Below are 14,758 nucleotides of genomic sequence, written 5' to 3' on the forward strand. Positions count from 1 at the left end.
AGTTGAAAATCTTCATTCTCATCTAATTCTATTATCCATAGGTTTGGTCTTCTCATTGTGTCCTGGATTTCCTGGATGTTTTGAGTTAGGTTCTTTTTGCATTTTCCATTTTCTTTGATTGTTGTGACAATGTTCTCTATGGAATCTTCTGCACCTGAGATTCTCTCTTCCATCTCTTGTATTCTGTTGCTAATGCTCGCATCTTTGGTTCCAGATTTCTTTCCTAGGTTTTGTATCTCCAGCATTGCCTTATTTCGGGTTTTCTTTATTGTGTCTTCTTCCCATTTTAGGTCTTGGATGGTTTTATTTAATTCCATCACCTGTTTGGTTGTGCTTTCTTGCAATTCTTTAAGGGATTTTTGTGCTTCCTCTTTAATGTCTTCTACCTGTTTAACAGTGTTCTCCTGTATTTCTTTAAGTGAGTTATTAAAGTCCTTCTTGATGTCCTCTACCATCATCATGAGATATGCTTTTAAATCCGGGTCTAGCTTTTCGGGTGTGTTGGGGTGCCCTGGACTGGGCGAAGTTGGAGCGCTGGGTTCTGATGATGGTGAGTGGTCTTGGTTCCTGTTAGTAAGATTCTTACATTTACCTTTTGCCATCTGGTAATCTCTGGAGTTAGCTGTTATAGTTGTCTCTGTTTAGAGATTGTTCCTCTGGTGATTCTGTTACCGTCTATCAGCAGACCTGGGAGACTAGCTCTCTCCTCTGAGTTTCAGTGGTCGGAGCACTCTCTGCAGGCAAGCTCTCCTCTTACAGGGAAGGTGCACAGATATCTGGTGTTTGGACCTCCTTCTGGCTGAAGATGAATGCCCAAAGCAGGACCTTTCCCAGAAGCTGTGTTGCTTTGGCCTGTCCCAGAAGCTGTTAGCTTCTGTAGTACACACTCTCACCTGTGCAGACTAATTTTGGCAGAGTCCGGGAACCAAGATGGCTCCAGCTGATCCTGAGGCAAAAGCCTCCCGGGCCTGGCAGACACCTGTCCTCTGGCCGGGAGGGTGGCCAAATGTCTGGAGCCCAAAAAGGGTGCTGCCTCAGAAGCTCTGTGGCTCCCGCCTGTCCCAGAAGCTGTCAGCTTCTTTGGTGCACACTCTCACCTGTGCAGACTAATTTCAGCGGAGTCCCGGAACCAAGATGGCTCCCGCCAATCCTGAGGCAAAAGCTGAGTTCTTTGTTCTAATATGGAACTTACTTCTTCCCAACATTCCAAGACTTCTACATAATATGCAAATCTCATTGGTATAAATCTGAAATCTTTGGTATAAATCTAAACTGTTGTAGAGAAGATAATAGCAGATAACTTGAATTATAGCCTGTGATGTTACAAAAATCACCATCAGTAGGGTCAAAGAGATAGCCAGTCATAAAAGCCAATAACATATCAAGATACACCAGGTTATGGGTATTGAGAACTGGATCTATGGTTATAGTTTCAGAAGCAGAACCCCTTATTAGCAACAACATGGGGTTCTTTGAGTAGATTCTCATTACAATGATCAGCTTCTTTAGATTTATGAGTTTGAAAAGAATCTGAATCAAATTTTCACTTCTTGGTTTTCCAGGACTACACCCAAATTACTACAGTCTTTATTTTGGTAATATAAGATCTGAGATAAAAAGTCAACCTCATCTCAGAGACACACCCTCCATATTATTTCTAAAATGCTGGGCATTACAATCTATAATGATCCTGATAACTGAATAGGCAGAATTCGTATGACGGCAGGTGCTGGGCACAGACCCTGGACCATGGCAGACCTGACAAGATAAACTACATCCTTACCTCCTTAAAAGTCAATTAAACAAACAAGAAATAATGAAAAAAATGAAAAAGATTTATTTAATGTGATCATACTAGAAATGAAACAAGATGCCCCGTGGTACCCAAGTCCATCTTTGGGGCCTTGCCATGAAGTTCAGACTTAAGCAAATAACAAGGAGTATATACAGAACTAAGTAGTCCTAGCCCAGATGTGGCCTACCCATCATTGTTTGAACTCTAGTCTCTGCTGCAAGTTTTTTCTGACAAGTTTCAGAACTGTGTGAAATTTTTCCCAGAGAAAATTTATCCTTCTGAATGGCAGCATGACTTCTGTCTTTTCTTTCTTTCAGCATGATATTCCTGAGAAAATCCATATATTTTAGAATACTTGTTTCAGTAGTTTGATAGCCATAAAGAGGGGTACAAATGTCTCTTTAGACTGTCTGCATTTCTACCAGAATGTTCCAGTCAGGGAAGAACCATCAAAACCTATAAAGACCTGTGTTTAACAGATCATCTGGGAGAAGTAGCTGCTAACAAACTTTGTCTACACACCTCTCTTCACAGAAACTCTACCTATAGCTGACTTATCCTTTCTGTGTTTTGAATATCCCAAATATATAAAACTTACTTCATTAGAATATTTTTCCACACCTATTTATCTGCTAGGTATTTTAGCAGAGATACTTTGTATTTCTATTTATTTTTATCTTATTCTTAATACTAGCTTAGCACAGAACAAATGGGCAACATGCTTTGCCAATATGAGTATCTGACTAAAGTTTTAACTGAAGATTATAATAAAACCCAAAGAACATGAAAAATCACAAACTTTGTTCTTCATTGGTGATCCCTTTTTCTCCATCAAACACTTCACTAGACAATTCTAACTTGCTAGAGTTCTAAGGTCATCTTCTTTATTGCTGTTGTTATTCTCAGTGTGTGTCGGGGGGAGGGGTTAGTTTGGTTTTGGTTTTGGTTTGGGGTTGTTGTTGTTGTTGTTTGGTTGGGCTTTTTTGGTTTTGTTATTTTGTTTTGTTTTATTTTGTTTGTTTGTTTGCTTGCTTGCTTGCTTGCTTTTATTTGAGACATAATCTTACTCTGCAGACCTGGTTGGCCAAGAAGTTACAGAACTCTGCCTGCCTCTGCCTTCAGAGTGATTGCTGGATTAAAGGTATATATCTCCACACCAAGCCTTATCTTGGTTCTAGATGTGAAATTGTAACATTTAAGTTAGGAACTTGGATTACTGTCTTCTTTTCTTCATTGTCTTTTTCTTTCAAAAAGTTTTTTTCTGGGCTGAGGAGATGGCTCATTCAGTAAAGTTCTAGCTATTCAAACAGAAGGAACTGGGTTTTGGATCCCCATCATCCATGTAAAACATCAGGTGTGACTACACACCTCCCTAACTCCAGCACTTGGGAAGAGAGGCAGTTACCAGCAGATCCCAAGGACTCACTGACCAGCTTATCTAGTCAAAATGGTGAGCTCCAAATTCCATGAAAAACCCTGTCACGAAATATATGGTACAGAGGCAATTGAAAAAGATATAATCGTATCAACATCTAACCTACAGATGTACATAAAAGATGAGTACACACATACACACATGATTATATCACACATGGATATACATACATACATGCATAAATAGAAATTGCATCACACACTTACACTCAAGATTACATAAAATACACACACATATACAAAGTCAAAAAGAAATATAAAGTCTCTTCTTGAATTAAATTGAATAACTCCACAATTAAAAAGCAAGCACTCCCCTAGAATAAAATAAGCTTTTGTCAACACCTGGCACATAGAAATTATGTATCACTAAGAACAATTCAGGGTTCATCTGGAGAAAAATCAAAGAAATAGGACAGAAAAATACTCAGTATTGAGTTGGAAGATACAGGAAATAAGGGTAGGAGAATGATGGGAGTCATTAGGCCCCTAAAATCACAGAAAACTTATTAAGTGTGCAAAAAAATAATAGTGACAGAAAAGGAGTAAAAACAGGAAGTCATAAAATGTAGTAGCTTAACATCCCATACCGTGGGTCTGATGATTGCTAAAAGTCATACAACTTACAAACTCTAGACAAACACCTTCACTTTCTCTTCTATGCTTGACCATGTCTTATCTAGAAAGTTATAATCACCTTCCAAGGTCTCTTTACTTCCTTGTCTATCCTTGTCTATTCCATTCTTTATACACCAATCAATATTGTATCACCTAGCTAATCAAGGGTTTTCAAGAACCTGAAAATAAAACCCTGTTGAGGAAGACCATACACACTTCAGACATAGTTCTTGAAAGAATTGATCTGGAACTAGAAGCATCATCTTTGAGACCAACACTCATAATATCCGAAGGTGTTATGGAAGCGGCCAATGGAGAAAAGCAACCAATAGTCCTACCCAGCCTTATAGGCTACAAATCTCACTAATGACCAACCAAGTGAGATATCCCCAATGGCACAACAGTGGCAGTGTTATCCAGGAGGTAACCAGCAGTAATCTAAGTAGACACTGGCTTTCATTCAAGAGATAGAATCCATGCCTGGTGCTGTAAACCTAGCCAACAACCCTAGGGTCATAGACCAACTGCCATTTTCTTAAACTAATATAATTTCTACATGTATTCTAACTATGTATTATTATACCTACAGGGAAGTGTAGCTCTCACCACTCATCAAATAAACTCCCTGCGAAGCAGATAAAAGCTATTAGAGATCTACAACTAGTCAAAATGCAGACTGTAAGTGATCATGCGCGGCTCAACCCCAATTGCTACATCTGTAATGCAACCTCTACATCTTAAGGCTCAAGGGGTGGAAAGATTGTAAGAGCCAGAGGAAGAGGATGGCTGCTGTTAAACTGTATCTTCTTGACATGACAGGGAAGTCATTCCCATGAAATATCAGCAATGTGGTTGTCAGAATACTAGTCAGCATGACAACATGGATTGGGAAAATTATCAGAGGGTTACACTTTAAACAAAGAACTACATCCAACTGGTAACAAACTGGTTACCGAGAGAGAGCAATGGTTTTCTTCAGGAATACATCCTCTGGTATGTATTTAACCCAAGCAGTCAGCCCTAAACCCATAGATAGATAGATAGATAGATAGATAGATAGATAGATAGATAGATAGATAGATAGATACTTAATAAGATATCATTAATTTAAGAGGGACTGAGGGAACATAAGAGTCATAGTAGGGGTGAGAAATGTGAAACAATGTAAATACTGTATTTGTGTGAAATGTTTCAAAACATTAAATTTTCAAAAACAAAATTTAAAACTTTCAATAAGACAAAACACAAGCTTACTGTCTTCCTTAAAGTAGATCGGGAATTTCAGCATAGAATGTGCTATCCAGCCTCCTCTCTCTCTCTCTCTCTCTCTCTCTCTCTCTCTCTCTCTCTCTCTCTCGCGCGCGCGCGCGCGCGCGCGCGCGCACGCACACCTTCAGCATCTTCTTGCTCATTACAAGCCCCAGTACCTGCTCCCAGACTGTTCCTCTACCTGTCAATCAAGAACTCTTTAGCCTCCGGGGTTATCTTCATCACACACCTCTTTGAATGATAACTTCTCAAAGAAACCTATTCCAGCAATCTGACACAGATCTGAGACATAGCCCCTTTCTGTAGTGACTTCATTGGGCTATGTTCTTCTCCATACTACACTCCACCCTCTAAGAAGTTAATGGACATTAAATGCGGGAAATGAATTCTCTTCCACCACAGAATGTAAGCTTTCTTTGCTTCTTTTTTTTTTTTTAACTTTTCTTAGCAAAGTGTATATAGAACGGCAGTGCGTGCTTATTGAATGTGACCCAGATTAGTTTTTTAGCTCATGTTTCTTATCACTCCTTTTTCAAGTCATACTTGGCTCTACAAAATGCGGAGAGCCACTTCCTGCCTGCTGCACCAAGTTTCCAGTATAACAAAATTGGAAATGTTTTGATGCCTTCAAGGAATGAGAATTTAATAAATAGGACCCTGGCTATAAAGCCTCATGAAGCAGTGAAAGCTCCTACTGATCCTGTAAACAAGCTGAGTCCAGATAGCTTTAAGCCAGACCATCGGAAGCACTCATTTGGAAGAAATCTGAAACCATTTCCAGTGAGTACTAGATTATATGAGATGTTAATATAATAGACTCTCCAATTCTATGTGAAATACCATGGCAGCACACTAGGAGGGAAAAAAATCAAACACTTTTAAAAATGATAATGAATTATATTTGGAACCAAACACAACCTTGGATGAATGTTGAATCCCCATTTTCCAAAGGGGAAAAGTGTCTCAAACAATGCAGAAGTTGGCAAAGAATACTCAGGGAGCTGTCCATCCTGTCCAGGGCCATGAATACAAACCAGAATATTTAATAATAAAGCAACACCTAAAATTAGCATGCCAATTATCCCATATTAATGAAATACAAGTTGGACAACGACAAAGGGGCTTCAAACATTTTTTTTTTTTATCGAAATTTAGCTACACATTCCAATCTATTTTAATATCAAAGGACAGTTAGGTAGAACCCAGATTTTGAACTGATTTCTTTTAGGCATGACTGTTTCAGTTTGTTGAGTACCTGTGTTTGAGGACCCCCTATCTATTTGGTACATAAAGCTTAAATAAATCTGAACATTTATCCATTTATTTATTTATTTATTTATTTATTTGCTTATTTACATACTTTTACTTCTTTGATCATTTTGTACCACCCTGGAAGGACTGAGGCAAGAAACAACTCACAAAAGCAAATAAATTCTTTGATATCTCAGAGCTTTTGTCTACTTCATCCTTTCCTTCTGTGAAAAAATTGCACCAATTTAAACAAAACAGTCAGATACAAAAACAAAATTGGGATGCAGTTCACCTCTGATTGTGTCAATTTGAATGAATTTCTATACTCAAGACAGAACTCCCAAGAAGGGTAGTTTGTAATAAAATGTGTGTTGGTTTGTCTAATTTTAAACTATAGAAATGCAAAAATAAGAAGGAAATAAAAAACTAAAGATGAGAAGATGATGTCTTAGGGACATCTTCTTGGCAGAAATATTGAATTTGTGTGTTATAACATTTGGTTAAAAAAAGGAGTACAGTAATATTTTGACTGATAGGAAAATAGTTCTTGTTATTTTCATGGTCACCAATTTAAACAAACACATCTATAAGCTACAATTTCCTTAACTAGAAATCAGGAAAATTAAACAAAGAAAGCTAGTGCTGAAAATTCTTCAAAACTGAGAGTATGAAGAAAACCAAGGGAAAATAGGTCTTTGCCATACAGGTCTTTAATTTATCAAAGGCTTTTCAGGCTCATCCTCATCAAACACTGACTGTATCCATGATCAGATACAATGTGAACAAAGCACACTGGAGCACAAATAGAACCCCTTTGAACAAGCTCCTCTAGTGAAATAACTTTTCCCAAAGGGTAAAGAGTAACTCAAGAGTAACTGATGGCAAGAGGGATGGCTGGTTTTTGTCAACTCAACACAAGCTCAGGTCATCTGGGAAGAGGAAATCTCAACTGAGAAAATGCCTCCATCGCATTGGCCAGTGGGCAACTCTGTGAGGCATTTTATTTTATTAATAATTGATGTGGGAGGGCTCACCCACTCTGAACGGCACCATCTCTGGAAAGGGAGGGATCTTAGAATATATAAAACTCAAGCTGATCAACCCAGGGGAGCAAGCCAGGAAGTAGCACTCCTCCCTGGTCTCTGCCCGAGTGCTTACCCAACTTTCTGTCCCAATATCTCTTCATGGTGGACCGTAAACTGTAAGGTGAAATAACCCTGTCCTCCCCACACTGCGATGGGTCATGGTGTTTTATCACAGCAGTTAAAAACCAAGCCAGAACATCAATAAAGCATTAAAGCATGGTTCTCCATAGCAGAACATAGGGGTGCACATCTGCACTGGGGAAACAGAAGTAAGGATTTCCAGTTCAAGGCCACCCTGGTCTACATGGGGAGAACCTATCTTAAATTAAGAAAATAACAAGTCAACAAATTCAGAAAAATGATTAGAATGACAACTTTTAGTACATGGCACACCAATCTCATAATCATGCATCTATATTTAAATGTTAACAAGATTTTTTTTCAAGATAAATAATTACCTCTTTGTTCTCTTTAAAATGATCACAGCGACTCCTAAGAAAGCTAGCATGGTGGCAAGCAGGCTGTTTCTAATGCCTACTTTTTCAGTTGAAATGTATTACAATGCCAGTAACAATATCATCTGAGCTGCTCTGCTTCCTTCACCTTACATTCATCACCTGGTGATAACAGTACTGAGCTCACTTTGTGTGATGCTGCTGCAAAGCCTAGAAACTGTACTATTTAAATATATTGAATTGAAAGTCCCGTGGACTGCTAACACCAGCACTTCCACGGTTTTATTTCACTCACTTAACAACTATCCAGTTCTAAGGGCAATCGGATCCATTCCTGAGCCCTTTGAGAATGCAGGGAAAGCTGCCATGCCCTAGAGTAGGACTGTCTGCTCCAGCAGGACTGAATTACGGACTCTCTCCTCAAATGTTTCTGGTCTCGTATTAAATCGATGCTGTTCCATACTCTTGCTCAACAGAGCATTTAAAAACCAGCAGTACTTCTTCTTATTTCTTTTTCTTTATTCTGTTTGTTCATTCTCTCTGTGTTGAACAATGTTAAATATTTAGTGCTCATCGTAAATTAAATATTTTTGCACATAAAGAAAATTTCTATTCCATTTTGTCTTATGTATAGAGTAAAATCCAATTTGATATAGTTTGCAGCAGGGGAGCAATGAAAAAAAAATCAGCCTTGCAGGAGGGAAAGAAAGGTGATCGTTATAAATAACAAAGACAAAGGAAATAGATAATGTTCAAACTGGTGTTGGGTATATCATGAGCCTAGACCTATGCTATATACATTAATACTAATCCTGTCTACTGACTAATCCTTTCAGTACAACATAGTTTTATGGATAATAAGACCCTTCTTATTAAGTGATTAGAAATGTAGCATACTGTAAAATGCTATCTGTTTTTAATTGGGAACAAAGCTGCAAGCCAGGACCCCCAAAATTTTTAAATGTGTGTATGTGTGTCTGTGTCTGTGTCTGTGTCTGTGTCTGTGTCTGTGTCTGTGTTTGTGTGTGTCTGTGTTTGTGTGTGTCTGTGTGTGTTGTGTATATGTATATGTATATATGTGTGTGTGTATGTGTGTGCATGTTCCTAAAGTCACAGTCATAAGATAAATATAATAATTATTGACTTTCACCCTATATTTCAAAATAAGCATGCAACAAGCCAAAAAAAAAAAATACCTTGGGCTTCTTATTTTCAGGGCCTGCTGACATGGACAGGGCACAAGGCGAGAACAGCTCCTTGGTTCTTGTTAGAGAGACAGGAAGTGATGGAGTTGAAACACGTGAGCTGTGGTTGGATGCCGTACTTTCCGGCGTCCCAGTTCTTGAAGGACATGTAGCACTCCCATAACTTGTGCGCAGTGCTGAAGGACTAGGGTGATGTGTCTGGGTGAGTGAACTCTCGAGAGGGAGAATGGAGCACCCCAAATGGGGATGAGAAGCAGAGCCAGCCCTGGAGACTGAAGGAGTCGGAAGAGCTGAAGGGCTTGGCTGCTGGCCTGGGTGTTGTTGGGAGCACGCTCTTTTGGATCTGTCTATCAGGTCTGAGAGGGCTGGGGAAGGGTGGAAACCTTTCCCCGAAGAGGAAAGGGCCGAGCTCTCATCAACAGGCGGTGTCAAAGCTAAGGTAGAAGGCTGTATGCAAATATTCCTGTTTTTTTCTGGAGTCCTGGGGTCACCATCCTTTCTGCCCTTGGAAGAAGAAAGAGGGGACAAGACTGGTGTGACAGAAGGGACATCTGCAAGACTGAATGTATCAGTCTGTGATTGGGGTGAGGTGGTATTGCTCCTTAGTGTGCTTCCTGGTATTTTCTCTATATCCATAGAAGCACAACTGCTACTGGCCAGTGCTAGTGGAGAGAGGGGTTGTGCCTGAGAAAGTGGAGTAGTTTTGGAAAAGAAAGGGAGGTGGCAGGGTTGGTAGCTCTCTGCAGAAGCCTGGTGTTCTTGCTCTGTAGACCCCGTTGTCAAGGAGCCACTTGAGAGAGATTTCTTAGGTGTGGGTGGAGTTTGCTTTACTTTTTGATCAAGTGTAAGAGTAGAAGAAGCCAGGGAATTAAGGGAGAAGGTCGGGCAGGATGCAGGGGATAAAGGCCTTTGGTGAGAAGGGTTTGACTTGAGGATAGCGGTGAGGAGAGAAAGCCGAGAGGGTACTGGGGACTTCAGCCCTGACTTTGAAAGACTTCCACTGGATGACATTTGGCTACAGACAGTAGACAAAGAGCCATGGGAAGAGGAGGTAAGTGGTTTGGGACTTGGGGACAGTGAGTGCATGACAATACGGACTGGTATGTAGGAAGCTGAGGGTGATGTCAGAGAAGCACCAGAGGCAGGCACAGGACAGGTTCTCACATCTTCCTTGGGATTAAGGACATTCGAAGTGGACATTTTCTTCTGTGCTTCCGATGCCAGCCCACGTGTGTGATCAGTGACATTTGAGCCACATAAACTAGAACCTGACAGTTGAGTGGAAGGAGAGAATACTAAAGTCGAAGCGCCCTTCCATGCAGAAAGGGGAGAATCGTGAGCAGTAGTGTGAAAATACGTAGTTGTTTCTTCCTCAGAGGCCCCAGTGACATCCAGCCTGCGAGTGTGAAACTCCCGTAGCACAGTGGCTCCGCTGACGTTAGCTGGGACAGGTGGTGTTTTCTGATTAGTTGGAGAAACAAAGGAGAAAGCAGGTGGTTTATGAGCGAGCTGCTCAGAGGTAGTGGGAGAAATTAGCTAGAGGAAAGAAAGATAGATTTAAATAGACATTACTTATGAAATTATCAAGGTATTCTTTTCAGTGTGGTTATGCAAACAGTCCTTCTACTAGTTTTATATGAAATGCGATTTTAAGCCCCCATTAATAATGATGGAATGTATGCTTACTAATGAGACATGTCTTTGAATTTTAAATAAGACCTGAACTGTTAGGCATTACATTCTGCAGCCCATTTATTCCCTGAAACAAAATCAATATAAAAGTTGTCTTCATAATTCTATTGCAAAAATAATTCACAATATTTAAAATAGTTGCCCTAACTTGGAAATGTGTAATCTAAAAATGTGTAGTCTAAAAAGATTGTCATCATTTTGGAAAATGAAATGGATTTTCTACCATGGAAAGAATTTAAACCATGGCTTGATAATGACTAGAATCCTAAACATTTATGTATTTCAGTTGCTTAACGCTCTAAGAACTTGGAATATGTACTCATACATATTGTGAACCTGAAAAGGTGCCCAGAATTCAAAGACTAAAGCTCCTAACACCAACACACACACACACACACACACACACACACACACAAGATAAATTGAGAGTTAACATCAAATCCAAAGTAGAAGGGGTACTTTAGCTTATTTTCCTCAAGTATTTGCCAGAATGAACATACAACAATAACTTAATGAACACATAGCCAATGGTGTGGAATCTCCTATAATCAATGGGCTCCCTTTCCTGGGAAAAGTACAGAATATTTTATAATCCATTTGAAACTAGGCAACTGACAATCCCACATCAAAAGAGGAGGAATTTTTAAAATATGAATTGATTAAAGAATATTTGCCATAACCTGTCTAAGGTAGAGATAGCTTGTACTTGTATTCTTGCCCCACTTAAGTAGTCCAGAATTTAAGGCAAATGCTGAAATCATGCCAAAGTTTTTAAACAGAGACTTTAAAATTATTAGTTTGATTTTATCAGACTATAAAATAAAAATATGCACAACTAGTGAATTTGAGAGATGAGTCACCCAAAAAAGTGTATATATATATATATATATATATATATATATATATATATATGTATGTATATATATGTATGTGTGTATATATATATATAATGTGTATATATAATGTGTATATATAATGTGTATATATATATATATACATATATATATCAAATAGCTGGAAAATGTCTATAAACTTAAATTAGTATAAGTTTATCAGTAGGTAGGAACATATTTTAGAATTTTTTTCAGAATGATGTGGAAAAAATTTCTAAAGAGACCTCCTGCAATGGCCATCATAACATGTAGTCTTGAGCCCTAAAAACACTTAAATCTAACAAAATCAAACATTCCATCCTGAGATTCTTAGCCTCTGTGCAAACATGTCCCAAGTATTTCTTTTATAAGTATGAAGATCAACATGTAATTTTGCCACATAAATGACATTTGAAACCATTGACAGAGTCCAGAATATCAAAACCTCAGTGAAAATGGGAAATGAAATAGAACTGATTTAATCAACCTGAGAAAGCCGCATCATCCCCATACAGTTTATCTTGGAAGGAGCCCTGCTTAGCTGGAGTTTATGGAACTCATTCCCATAGTTGGGAGGATGCTTAAATGCAAGCATCACAGACTGGGCAACACAGGCTTCTGTTATAAAAGATGACAACATTTTATTTGGAGTTTTGCAATAATTTGTAATTGAAGTCACATTTAATGTTAAAAAGAAATCACTCAGAGGTCCTAGTTTTCAAATGTGTGTGTGTGTGTGTGTGTGTGTGTGTGTGTGTGTGTGTGTATTGCATGCTAGTGTACATGTGTGTATTTTAAGCATGAAATATTTTCTCTACTCTTCCTCATGACTGATTTCTCCTCACAAGAAGAATGGGGACATTTCAAGTGTCCAGGATATTTCTGCAAACTGTACCCTGTTTAGAAAACCTGTTAGAATTTACTAGAGATACTTTGTAAATTAATACTAACTACTACCAGAATCCAACTATCTTTCGAATAATGCTGTTTTTTAAAGAACTTCAATATATGCAATGAACTATCAATTTCTCTTGATTAGTTACCAAATTACCAGTGTTAAGAACATAGTTTCCTAATTTTAGGTGTTAATAAAAGAAAAAGGCCTCTCTGAGCTTCCTCAAGGGAAAGGCTGCTATTTCCCTAATACCTACTCCACTACATGATATTTTTTTCTAATAATAATTCCGAATTTTGTCACACATTTTAGGAGCTATTTATTATTATATTTAGAATGCTCATTAGTAATTTCCAAATGTTCCATAATGTTATTCTAATTTACACTAATACTATTCTAATTTACACAACACTAATTAAGTGTAGCACCATAATTTATAGACTTATAAAAGAGATTCACCTTTAATTTTAAAAAATACACATTCCTGAGTTCATATTATTTTTATTTTTTTTCTTTAAAAAAAAACCAAAGACGTAAATTAATAATTTCATGTAGAAACCAGGGATGTTCATCAAATGCCCAGTCAGTAATCTGGAATGCGCCCTTCATTTAACCTCCGACTGCCTGCACCACCAATGGAAAACTTAACTGAAATGTACAAAGTATTCCCTCTCATCTTTCCCCATGGATAACTACTCTGTGTTCCTTCTTTCTCCCACACTGTCTGAAGATTTTTGTAGTAGTGACTGAGATTGTCCCCAGGAAGCTCACTTCCTTGAGCCCTTGACCACAGGCTTCCTCCAAACTCATTCATTCTCAAGACACTCTTCTCAAAAGACCAAAAGACGGTCCTCGATGCTGGGTGGCAGTGTCAGAGCTATTACTGAGAGGAAGTGTTTTCAGTGTGCTGATCTCATAAGGTAGATGAACTCAATCACTGCATCGAGGATCATCGAGGCCCTACGTTCTTTAAATGGCCATGCTATTAGAGAGCTACCTTGCAAGTCATTTTAGTAAATTTAACGTTAACTGTGTCTTTACACATTCACTCTTTCTAACGTGTGAAAGAGATTCGAGAGTATCGACGTCAACGCTGACATGACTGCTCAGTTTTCTGAGATACAGACATGGCCAGATGCTGATCCTTCACAACTACAGCCTCCCCCAACAGCCTTTTGTAGAAAAATGCCCCATTGCCCTAACACACAAATCACTGTATCATAGAAAGGTGGCCTTCTACCTACTGGTTGATCCTCGTCTTTCTAAGGCATGTACTTAACGCTATCAGGATGATTCTTAGCCTTTCTTATCTGAATCAATGACATAATATACTCCCGTATACCTAACTCTAGCTTAATTCATATAACTCATCACTAAATTGAACTTTTATAATCTACTCAATCTTTGCTCAAGACGTTATCCATGCTACTGTGAACCAACAGTCTTCCCTTCTTACATGGCCCTTCCCTTGAGTCTCATCCTCTTTCTTATTTTCCATTTTAGGTTTTGACAGTACTTTCCTCATTCTCAGCATTTTTGTGAATATGGTTAACATTCTAGCAAGCTTGGTCTCTAATCAATGTTCTGGAAAAAATCTTCCTTCTTAATCCCACTAACTGGCATTACATTCCTGGCCATTGTCTACCCAAAGCTGCTCTGAAAGAAAAACTGTCACCACTGCACTTGATTTACAACCATGCCCTGTAAAGCAGCACAAGGTGAAAATGCAAAAGATCTGCACAGGTGGAGACTGGGTCCCTTTCTCAAGCAGCATTTGGGAACACGACAGGGCACCAGGGGTTCTTTCATTTCAGCTGGACTTTATATGCTTTGGCTGTGTTTGCTTGTATGTTTGTTTGAGAATGTGGCTTCTCTCCATTTCCTCGCTGAAACTGTTCCAATGTTAATATTCTCCTCCAACCCTTAATTCACCACCTTTATTATTATTATTATTATTATTTTATTAGGTATTTATTTCATTTACATTTCGAATGCTATCCCAAAAGTTCCCCACCTGCTCCCCCACCCACTCCCCCATCCATCGACTCCCACTTCTTGGCCCTGGCATTGCTGGTGTTCCCTGTACTGAAGCAAATAAAGTTTGCACGACCAATGGGCCTCTCTTTCCACTGATGGCCGGCTAGGCCATCTTTTGATACATATGCAACTAGAGACACGAGCTCCGGGGGC

At 38.8% G+C, this 14,758-nt stretch overlaps 1 protein-coding gene across 50 annotated transcripts in view; it reads right to left on the reverse strand.

The window, feature by feature from the left end:
• Nucleotides 1–14,758, reverse strand: part of Mlip (muscular LMNA interacting protein) — a 241,799-nt gene that overhangs the window by 109,747 nt on the left and 117,294 nt on the right. For 12 of the 50 annotated variants that reach the window (XM_029481438.1, XM_029481429.1, XM_029481446.1 and 9 more), the window contains one exon: nt 9,101–10,570. The exons of 27 other annotated variants lie outside the window; for them this stretch is intronic. In XM_029481438.1, the coding sequence (XP_029337298.1) occupies nt 9,101–10,570 (1,470 nt within the window). Of the gene's footprint in view, nt 1–9,100; nt 10,646–14,758 lie in introns of all 50 variants that reach the window. 11 more of the 50 variants (XM_029481434.1, XM_029481428.1, XM_029481437.1 and 8 more) reach the window with 1 other exon arrangement.

The sequence above is a fragment of the Mus caroli genome, chromosome 9 (assembly GCF_900094665.2).
Source record: "Mus caroli chromosome 9, CAROLI_EIJ_v1.1, whole genome shotgun sequence".
NCBI classification, from domain to species: Eukaryota; Metazoa; Chordata; class Mammalia; order Rodentia; family Muridae; genus Mus; species Mus caroli.